At 63.4% G+C, this 10764-nt stretch overlaps 1 protein-coding gene across 1 annotated transcript in view; it reads right to left on the reverse strand.

Annotated features, from left to right (window-relative positions):
• The window catches only part of PER2 (period circadian regulator 2), a 29834-nt gene that overhangs the window by 5091 nt on the left and 13979 nt on the right, over window positions 1-10764 (reverse strand). Inside the window, 11 exon segments of the mRNA XM_006909903.3 lie at window positions 510-702; window positions 1533-1719; window positions 2732-3525; window positions 5308-5532; window positions 6397-6561; window positions 7310-7434; window positions 7518-7677; window positions 8792-8876; window positions 9303-9428; window positions 10144-10252; window positions 10485-10638. Of these exon segments, the coding sequence (XP_006909965.1) occupies window positions 510-702; window positions 1533-1719; window positions 2732-3525; window positions 5308-5532; window positions 6397-6561; window positions 7310-7434; window positions 7518-7677; window positions 8792-8876; window positions 9303-9428; window positions 10144-10252; window positions 10485-10638 (2323 nt within the window).

The raw sequence follows: 10764 nt of genomic DNA on the forward strand, positions 1-10764 counted from the left end.
CCCCCAGCTTGTCCACTGAGAGGGGTCTGCAGGGATCATGATGGTTCTTCAGAGCAGCCTGACATGGACGGGGCACAGCTGGGGCGCAGACCCGCGGTCACTACAGAGCAGCTGGTGGCCTCGGGCTGGTCATCTACCTTGATGCTTGGTTTCTGTATCTCTAAGACCATGCACCCCATCTGCCCCACAGGTTTACTGGGCACCAGAGCGAAAGAGCCCATGTTGGCAGAAAGGCTCTGTACGCATCGAGTATGACGCCCTGGAGGGTGCTGGGGCCCATTGCTCCCAGAGCCTGGAGCAGGCTACCCTGCGGGGCTCCGGGCCCACCGCCACACACAGGGCTCTGTGGGACCCGCGGAACCATCTAGAAGGACCCTGTTTCTCTGGGTGCTGCACGCCACTCCGTCTGAGAGAAGGCTTTCAGAGGGACGTCCCCTGGGGTGGTGGCCTTATTTGGGAAGTCCGTCACCCAGCCCTTCACGCGTCCCTAGGACAAAGCGACTGGTTACCGGGAAGGCATCTGGTAGGTCATCATGACGCTGTCGTCCGTGTCGGCCATCAGCAGCCAGATGGGGTCTTGCAGGACGTACTTGATGAAGTGCTCACTTTCGTCCATGTCTGTCTTCACTTTTGCTTTGTGATTGTTCTCTGAGGAGTCAATGCTTCCGAAATACTTGCTGGTGTGACCTGTGTCGCTACTGCCTTTAAGAGACAGAGGTGACGTGTCAAAACCTTTAACGCTGAGTTCGCCCTGGTGTGACGTGCTCGTGTAAGTTTAGGGAGCCGAGAGTCGTTTGAGTAACACGCGCCCATGTTGGTGGGGTTCCCTATCTCTTCCCAGTTCCTGAATTACCTGGATAACTAACACAGGGATGTCAGCTAGCACCATGGCGGTGTCCGTCCTGGGGGGCCCCGTCTCAGCCATGGTGCACCCCTTCCCCGTGCTCCCACCTCCTCACTGAGCCAGGCCACAGAGAAGCCGGTCTGGTTTTGAAAGCGGGGTGGCGGGCCCCGAATGCGTTCCGGTCAGGGTAGCCCCCTGGGGAGAGGCCAGCGGATACAGGGACACGGCAGCTCCCTGCAGAGGTAGGGTCTGTGACAGCGGGTACCAGTCACACCTGCGCCATCGGCGGATCAAGCACATGGCCCCCTGCAAGGCTCCCTAGGGGACCGGCACAGCAGGTGAACCTGGGCAGGCCGTGATGCCACATGGTAGCGGGCAGGTGAGTGCGAGAATTCTGCCTGGTGGGCCCACCGCCGGGGGCGGAGCCAGGGGCGGGACAAGTGCCCGCCTGTCTGCACTGCCTTGGGCTCCGAGTGCCAGCTGGACACCTGTCGGGCCTGGTCTGCACCTGGTGCTGGGCCCTGAGCACATGTGGCCTGTGGCACTCTTGGAGCTGGGTCCCCGGAGCACGGGAGAAGTCGAGGACGCCCAGGTGCCTCATGTGAGAATCTTCCCAATGCACCAGAATCCCAACAGCCTGAAACGCGCCCGCTCCCCCCGGACTCAGGTGCTCCCATCGCCAGCATACCTGTCCCACTTCTGGACACGTCACAGCCCAGAGAGCTGGAGCCCAGGGAGTCAGAGGTGGCGGAGGCCCCGCTTCTGGACAGGGCCGACCCCGCGGCCGAGCAGAGGTCCTCGCGCAGCAGGAGGTCAAACAGGTCACTGGACGTGGAGAGGGCATCACTGTTCTGGGCATCTGAGGGCTCATCACGCTTCAGGGACAGGAGAAGACACAGTCAGGGCAGTCAGGACAGAGACAGGACACAGCTCCCCAAAGTGGGGGGCAGGGGAGAGCTGCAGGGTGGCTGTCTGCACAAGGCCGCTCGGGGACAGGGTTGAGCATGGCCTCCCAGCTCGCTGGCCCTTCCCGCGCACGCAGAATGAGCGGCTCCGTGGGTGCTGGCTCCACAGCGAGTGTCTCCATGGTGGCCCACAAACGCCATCCAACAAAACTTAGTTTGGGAGTGTCACATCCGGGACGGAAGTTCTTGGGGCCCTGCGGGGAAGCCCATGCCTGCTCCTCCCCACAGGGACACGGAAGCTGGAAGACGCCTCTCAGCACCCCAAAGCTGCCCTGGTGGTGGCGGGTTCTGGCTTGTCCTGGGAGCGCTCTGACTCTCTGAACCTCGGAGCCTGGACTGTAGGCCCAGGACCCCGAAACCAGGTCAGGAGGGTGGCAGGCGTGGGGGGCTGATGAGGCTCCACCCCCTCTCCCAGAGCAAAGGCTCGGAGCCCCCGCCTCAGCTCCCGCCTCTGCACAGCTGAGCTGAGCTCGGGCAGAACACGGAGCGTTTCACGGGGACGTCTCGGGCTTGGGCGGGGGACCGGCTGGCACTGGTCTCAGCTCTCCCCGTCGCCCCCTCCTTGCTGGCGGGCACCTAGGCCACCATCGCCCCCAGGGAGCCTGAGCTCTGGCATTTGACCTGACTGGCTTTATCCTCGAAGTTTCCATCTAAGAGGAAATAATTTCGAGGCCCACGACAGGTCATCTATGCTGACCATCGGACAATTGAGGTGTCTTTCTTCGCTCAGATCCCGAGACAGAAACGTCCCCCTAATCTACTCTTTCAGGGTGGCATCGCCGGAAGTGTCCGTTTTGGGCCCAGGTATTCAGGGCAAACCATAATGCTCGGGAGAAACCGCAGGCGTGCGGAACGCCCGCGTCTGAGCGAGGACGGGCGCCCGGCGCTGCCCGCCTCGGGGAGGGCGTCGCGACGTGCTTACGGTTGGCGGTGCCGTCGGCTGCCAGTCCCAAGAGGCGCCTGTCGCCCCTGCGGCCCCCGCAGCCGGGGTGCAGCCCTCGGGGGCCTCTTCCAGCTGAAGCAGGTTGAGCTGCAGGGGTGAGCTGCCGCGGGACTGGAACAGGGGCGGGGACGCCCGGCCCGTGGGCCCGGTGGCCGACAGGGGGGTGGCCGGGGTGGCCACACGTGACACTGGTGGCACACGCTCTGCCCGAGGACAAGCGCAGGGCTGCTTGGGGGGTGAAGTCCGGCCAGGGAGCTGGGGCTGCGAGGCGGGGGTCTGGGACGCGAAGTTCGGCTGGCCGGGGAAGAAGGCTTGGGGCAGGCTGGGGGTCACTGGGGCGAAGGGGTAGCTGGGTAACACCAACGCCATGACTGGAGCCAAGGGGGCAGCGAACGGCGCGGGCTGCACTGTGAACTCGTGCTGGGCGTCCATGGGCACAGTGGGCACTGCGAAGCCGGCGTGGGGAGCCATGGGTGCCGCCCCCACGGCCCCTGGAGCTGGCACGATGCCCGGGGCTGGGAACCCCGGCAGTGGGTACGCTGGCACGGGGCCGGGGAAGGGCACTGCGGGGCAACTGGACTGGGAGGTGTCCGACGCTGACCAGGCTGTGGCGTTCAGGCCCACCAGCGGGGGCCGGTGGGGCACGGGCCCCCCAGACCCGGTGCTCCCAGAGGAGTCTCGAGGCTTGGCCCGTTTAGACTTCAATTTCCTGTTCTTCCCGGTTTTCTTCCAAGATGAATCTAATCCCGTGGTATTTCTTAGTCCAGGAGCAGCTACAATAATGGAAAAACAAAGAGTTAAAATGTAAAAACTTACCTCATCCTTGTTATGTCAATTCTCAGACACTGCGGAATCTCAGAATCTTGAAGGCGCCTCCTAGTGACGGGCCCATGTTCCCAGATGCCAGCACGGTCGGGTCCACCATACGGTTTTTCTGATCCTCAGTGGGGTGAGAAGAATCAGGGCAACACGTTAGTTTCCATGAAACTACTCAGCCGGTTTGCAGGACGGCCCTCGACTGCGAGATCACACCCCTCGCTTCTTCCGACGGTAAAAGGCCTTCTCTTTCATGAAATAACAGTGAATGGTGGTGGTGAGTGGTATTAAGAAGGTTATATTTATCAAAAAAAAAAAAATTTTAAAGTGGCAACTCCACGCTGTTCCCCAGTATCGGTTTGTGAAGTCTCACGGCATCTAAGTTTGTTTTTCAATCTTATGAGCTTTACCACTACTGCTTCTGAAAAAGAGGTGTTTCTTGTGCCCCCACCCAGTAGAGCCCGAGATCCCGCCCAAGCGAGAGTGGGGGGCGGGGGGCACTTGCAGTCCTAGCCGGACTCCTCCCCTCCAGGGACAGTGCTGAGATGAGGCCTTCAGGAGGCTGGAGGGACTCGGCGGCACGTCCCCCGCCGCCCCGGGTGCGGGCCAGTGCTACAGGCGCGGTGGGGTGGGGTGGGGTGGGCAGGGACTCCACCAGGAACCTCGGCTTTTCCTCTCACGGAGGCCGGGGGCCTCCGCGGCTCTGCTGCGCGTGAAGGCACGTGGTGCCGTGCGAGGCGAGCCGCTCGCTGTGTGGGGGCCGTGTGATCTGTCCCTCCAGTGGGCATTCTCCCCACGGGGGCTTGGTCCCCGGGGGGGTAGTGCCCAAAGCCCCGGGCTCCTGTGGTGTGCCGCCTTGCGGTCTGGGCAGGGCCGCCGCCGGCAGCCGTGCAGACCGTGCCCTGAGCAAACTGCGGGGGCAAAGGGGCAAAGAAGAGCTGGGACCGCAGCCAGCCGGCCCGCCGGGGGCGTCTGCAGGGCAGGAGCAGGCACCTGTGCGCTGTGTCTCCTGGGCCCGCCAGCTCTGACCCCGGGTCAGGCCCCGGGAGCCCAGGAAGACGTGGCATCTCCAGGCAGCCCAGGCCCATCCCTGGGGCCCGGGAAGGTGGAGGGGAGTCGGGAGCCAGGCTCCTGGACCAGAAAAGGGGTGAAGAAGCTAGTCCACGCTCCCGCATCCCTGCCCTCAGACCGTGGTGCCTCTCGGCCTAATGTGCAGCTTTGTGAACCCACAGGCTCCATCTGGCTCCGGAGGCTGTGGCCCAGCCCTGAGCCAGCCCGGCCAGGAGGGGAGACGGGTGCCACCCCTCCCGCCGTACAGCCCGGTGCTCTCCTCCCCAGGAGCCCGACGCCACACGCCCGCCAGCACGGTGCTTTCTCTTTGGGTGAGTTAGCTTGTGGCCTGCCTGGTCCTCTAAGGGTCCCATCTGGGTGGACAGGTGGGGTGAAGTGCCCCGGCCTTCACAGTCACCCAGGCGGCCCTGCAGCTACCCGCCCTGTGTTCGGGGGGGGCAGGAGGGGCAGGGCTAGCCTGGGACTGTCACTGCTGTTACGGCACTGCTCTCTTGGGAACACAAGATGACATCCTTGACGGGGTTCCACCGAAGCAGACTGCATCACCGGTAAAGTCACAATGCACGCGTCCCGAACTGGGGACGTGTCACCCTGCACAAGCAGCCCTGGATGCGGCACCATCAAGGGCGTTTTAGAAACCCACGTTCGGTCCAGGCGCCACCACTTACTTCTCTCGGCCGCCTGCCCCTTGGACCGCTCTTGGAGGTAGTAGTGGCAGCGACTCTGGAGAACGCTGAGCTTCCTGGTTTCCTTGAACTAAAAAAAAACTGCTCCTCCCTGGGTGTGGGCGGCCAGCACCTCCTTGGTGAGGCCCAGCCTCCGGAAGGGCTCCTGGTCCTGGCCGAGGCCGCAGTCCAGGGACTCGGGCCCACTGGCAGGGTCTCCCACGGTCTCTGGAACAGAAGACGCAGCCTGTCCTGGGCAAGGGCCCCCGTGCTGAAAGCCACTGACGGGCGTCTGCGAGGCAGGCGACCGCTCACACTGTGTGCCCACGCCCCAGTGCAGGATCGAGCCTGCGGCACACCCGTGTGGCCTTCTGAGGACGCTCACAGGCCAAGGCCCTCGGCACCCACAGACAGCCCGCTACCAGGGGCTCCTCAGACTGAAGTTGGGGAGCCGCGGGGTCCTAGCCTCTGATGGGCAGGCTGCTGCCAGGCGGTGTTTAGCTTTTAGTGCCCAGCAGGCGAAAGCGGGCGTGCAGACGCCCACCTCCTGGCTTAGGACCACGCACAGCAACGCAGCCGGGGCCATGTGGAGCTGCGGGTGCGGATGGGGCAGGCCAGGTGGGCGCAGTGCCATCCTGGAGGGGCATCTGGAGAAGGACGCAGCGACGCCGGCCTTGGCTGGACGGCTGCGCAGGCCTGTCCTGGCTCCCTCCTGCCCTCGAACTGGAAGCCGGGGGCCTCACAGAGGGGCGAGCGAGGCCGGCAGGGCAGGCGTGAGCAGACTGTAAGGACCTCTGGTCAGTCCTGGAGACCAGGGCTCAGCACCACCAGGCCCGTCCTTATTGACGCCTACGCAGACGACTGCCAGCAGGGGGCAGCAGGGCGCAGTGACCCATGCTGCACAGGCGTGGCCGTGCCCCGCCCCCTCACACTTCACGCACCCAGATTCCTGGACCACCCCCTTATTGGGCAGTGGTAGGGTTCTTCTGCATTTGCATAAACTTAAAGGACATTTTGAGATGACAGTCGAAACTTCTAATTTTGATTGTTAAAATCAGGTTGCTCTCAACGTTACGCAGGGCCGCAGCATACCTAGCTCGGGCTGCGGCTTCTTGTCACCCACGTGCACGATGGTGCTGCTGTAGCTGCACTGGCTGGTGAGGGACACCACGCTCTCCGCCTTGCCCGGCAGCGTCAGTGACGGCAAGCGTGCACTGACGTCCGCGTGCCTGTTTATTCCAGAGGGTGCAGCTGCCTCTTTAGAAGAGAAAATGGAACGCATTAAAAACGAACTGTTCGGATGAGAAACGCCACCGTCTAGATGCGTCCAACACCCAGGTGACTGCACACATTCTGGCAGACGACAAGCTGTCCTCAGGTTTTAGTCAGAGGGGACAAGTGGAGCATAGGAAATTCCGAAAGGGCAGCGACTCGACCCTTACATCCTGGGTCCTCTGGGCGGGGACTCGGGGTTGTGGGCGGGGCGGCCAGCAGGGGACTGGGGTCATGGGCCTCTGCACTGCGGGGAGGGTCCGCCTAGGCAGCCAGGTGAGCGCTGGCCAGCGGCTGGCTTCCCCTTCCTGTGGCAGGGCACAGACTGTCCAGCACAGCGTGCCGTCCAACCGTGTGCCGATGCTGGCCACGGCCACCGGTGACGCTCAGGTTTGAGTGGCCTGAGATTTCAAGTGGCTTGAGCTGACATCCAGACCCCGCGGGAACGGGCTGCCCAGGAACGACAACCTGACGGGCCCTGGGCCCCCAGCAGCCCCGAGGGGCCCTTCTGAGAGTCTGGAAGCGCCTCTACCTCCAGCTTGTGAGAAGGTCGCTGACGTTTGAGCTACTCTGGTCCTTTTAAAAGCAGCCTACACTCACACACTGTGTTCCCAGAGATGCTCAGAGTTCGGGGTGGGGGGGGAAGCGGGGAACTCTGGGCCGTCCGGTGACGCCTGAGCCCACCATGCGGATCTATGCACGTTGTCACACATTTAGTCGCCAGACGCGGTACCTGTGGGAGGTGGCCCGGGGCTGCCTGTGGCCTTCCGCTTGTCGCTGGCCTTCTGTGTGGGGACATTTGTGGGGAACTCACACTTCCTCTTCAGGGTGGTGGCCTCACTGCAGCTCTCCAGATACCTGCGAGGAAGGTCACAAAGGCTTCAAGAAACGGAGCCCGGAGAGCAGGTGACCACCAAGGGGGAGGCCAGAGGTGCCCGCACCTGATGACGCCGTCTAGGCAGCTGATCTGCTGGTAGGAGCCGGCCGGCTGGTTCTTGCAAGCCAGCTCCTCGGGAAAGGTGGCCTTCGGTGGGCTGGCACCTGAGCTGTCCTCCATGGCCTGGACGGCTGTCACTTGAGCAGGGGAACCACTTTGCATTTCTGAGAGAATGACAAAATTGTTCTTTCAGTTAATGCTTGTTTTCTCCAAAGAGCGCCCTTTATATTTGCACGTCTGCCTAAAGCTAAGGCTAGTGATCGGGACACGCTTCTCGGACACTGATATTCTGGCGTGAGCTGCTGTGCCATCCGCCCTCGGCAGAGGGAGCCTGGAGGATGCCGTTGACGGGGCCTGGGGCTGTCCCCAGGGTCCAAGGCTCAGCAGTGAGAGAGGTCAGTCCTCATTGAACTCCTGGGACCTTGGGGTGCTTTGCGGTCAATCAGCACTCCTGCCTTGGAGGGCCGCTCTTTCCAAACACGACCCCCCTGGCGGTACTAACGACCACTGCTGCGTGGCCTGCCGGGAACACGTCTGCTCCTGCCCTCACCAACTGTGGCACACGCTGTCCCCCGGGAGGTCCTCGAGGGCAGAGCCGGGTCCTGCTCACAGTGTGTCCCCAGCAGCCCCATGGGCGTAGCTCGTGGCACACCCGCAAAGGCAAAGCGCACGTCTGTGCGTCTCGAAGGCCAAGGGTCCCAGCCAAGTGGAGCTGTGGCGGCCGGAGGCGAGCTCAGGCCCAGCGTTCCCCACGGGATGCTTCCTGCAGGAGGCGAGGCCTGAGCACTAAGGACGGGCGCGTGCCCAGCGGGGGAGAGACGGGGGTGTGTGCACGTGCGAGCATGAGGGTGCAGGAGTCAGCTATGGGGTGGGGCAGACAGAACACCCCCATGCCGGTGGGACCCCACGTGAGCTGTTTCCACTCCAGACAGGGCGGGGCTGGAGTGCCTGCGGCGAGTGTGCGTGCGTGCATGCGTGCGTGCTCACGCGTGCTCATGCGTGTGAGCGCGTGGCCCTGTGGCCACTCTGTAGGGGGTGAACAGGCCCGGAGGGCGCCAGGGTCTGCGTGTCAAGTGAGTGAACAGAGCTCAGGGCGCGTGGGGAAGTGGCGAGGCGCCCGCCAGCCGAGTCACTGGAGCCCGTGGGAGCGGCTAGCCCTGGACGGGGCGGGGTCTGGACGCACTAAAAGGCAAATTCCCTGCGCCCTGCAGCGCCAACGGAAGCCCGTCCCACCTTCCCAGGCTGGTTTCTCTAAGGAAATGGTGAGTTACTTTTTACCTGTAGAAGATTTTTTCTTCTGTTCTCCAGATTCATCCGAATAATGATTTTTGTTTTTGACCTTGTTAGCATTTTTAGGAATTTCCTTGAAAAAAAGCAAACGAACACATTGTTCACCCCTGGAGACGTCAGCCCCCAGGGTGAGGATGAGAAGGGCCGGAGTAACCCCGGGGGAGAAGGAAGTTCTGAGGGAGACCCCGAGAGGCAGAGCTGGGGAGCTCGGCCTTGCCGATGGAGATCGGAAAAGGGGAGGCATGTTGCCTCGCGTTCCCCTACAGCTCAGCCTTCCCTTTTGCTCGATTTGCCTGCTTTAAATAAGTTTCATCCGAAACTTTAACCGCAGTTTTCAGCTGCCTCAATTCTTAGGTGCAGTCAGTCCCGTGAACGGTTCGGAGAGCAGCCAGAGGCGGCTGAGACTGGCAAGGCTCTGGACGCCAGCACGGTGGCTCTGAGCAGGCTTTGTGACTCCCGCGCGCACCACGGACAGGGGCTCGGGGGCTGGGGCACCTACGGCTCTCCTGCGGCGGGCGTCCTCGTGGCCGTTGCTGTCACTGGAGGAGGTCTGGCTCATGAGGTGTTCGTGGGACCCGTTGCTCCCCAGGCTCCCGTAGCCGCTGGAGCCACTGTGGGGGACGGGCTGGGGGAGAACAGACAGGAGGACTAGGTACAGGGCTTGGGGCGTGGCACACAGGCGGTGGCAGCCCAGGGGCACTGGGCGAGGACAAGGAGGAGGTGGTGCCCTGTAGGAACTTGGTCAGGCTGCAGCAGGCTCGCAGCCGCCACCCAGACCCCAGCCCTGGGGAGACCCCCACCCCCTCACACTGCGCGGCCACCTCGGGTCTGCTGAGGGGCGCTAGGAACTCAGCACGACACGTCAGGTTCACCGCAGTCCGGCGGCTGAGAAGCGGAAAGCAGCTCAGCCTGGGGTTCGCGGGTTCTCACTCATTTTCCTTGAGCCCTGTGACCCCGAGGACGGGGGCTGGCGCCCTCAAATGCCCCTTGGTGCATGCACAGCACCCTGGACCGAAGTGCCCCTTGTCCACGTGTGAGAGGCCACACGTGGGGTTGGCTGAGTTGGGGCGCAGGGGCCTGGACTCATCCTTCAGCCACTAGCCCAGGGCTGCAGCTCAGAGACAGACACCCCAAAAGCGCAAGACTGGGGCTGCCCCAAACTGGGCAAGCTGCAGGTGTGCCCACGGTCTGGGCCCAGCACAGACTTCACCCAAACCAGGGAGACCAGGCCCCAGTGCAGGGCGAGGCAGGGCGGGCAGGCAGAGGAACTGTGGCCCCAGGCCTCGGAGCAGCACAGGCCGCTTCCAGGGCGGGCTGATGGCGTGAGGCGGAGCACCCACCTGCAGCAGCAGCCGGTGGATCTGCTCCGTGAGCTCTTGGACGCCGGGGTGCAGGGCCTTCTCCTCCAGGCACGGCTGAGTGGAGAACACGTCCTCATTCAAAGGGCCCCTGCAGGTTCGCACGAGTGTTAGTCGGGGCGCCCTGTTGCATGCCCCTGTGGGCCCCGCTTCTTCCCTGCAGCCTCCTAGGGTGCCACCGGCCTGCTCACCACCCCCTCCTCCACTCACCGCTCTGCTTGAACCTGGGGCAGGGGCCAGGGCACCACAGCTAGGTGGTGGCAGGCACGCCGTCTGCTGGGGGAGGCGAGGCCCTGAGCCGCCGGGGCCCTGGGAATACTCACACCCTGACTCTGTGTCGCCCGATGATGAAGGAGATCTTCCTGCTCCAGGGGTTGACGAAGCTGGACCAGCTGGTGTCCAGCGTGACGTACTCCCCGTTCCGGGCGCGGAACCGCAGGGGCGAGTAGTCGAAAGGCTGGCCGCCGGACTGCACGACTGAGAGAGAGCGAGAGCCGGTGAGTTCGGGCGCGGACGCACCGAGTGCGCAGTCAGAGAAGACGGGCGAGAGCCCTCGGGTCCCCAGCTACTTGGAGACTTAAGAGCTGCCGAGCCCTGTCCCAG

Source organism: Pteropus alecto, unplaced genomic scaffold, assembly GCF_000325575.1.
Source record: "Pteropus alecto unplaced genomic scaffold, ASM32557v1 scaffold143, whole genome shotgun sequence".
Classification (NCBI taxonomy): domain Eukaryota; kingdom Metazoa; phylum Chordata; class Mammalia; order Chiroptera; family Pteropodidae; genus Pteropus; species Pteropus alecto.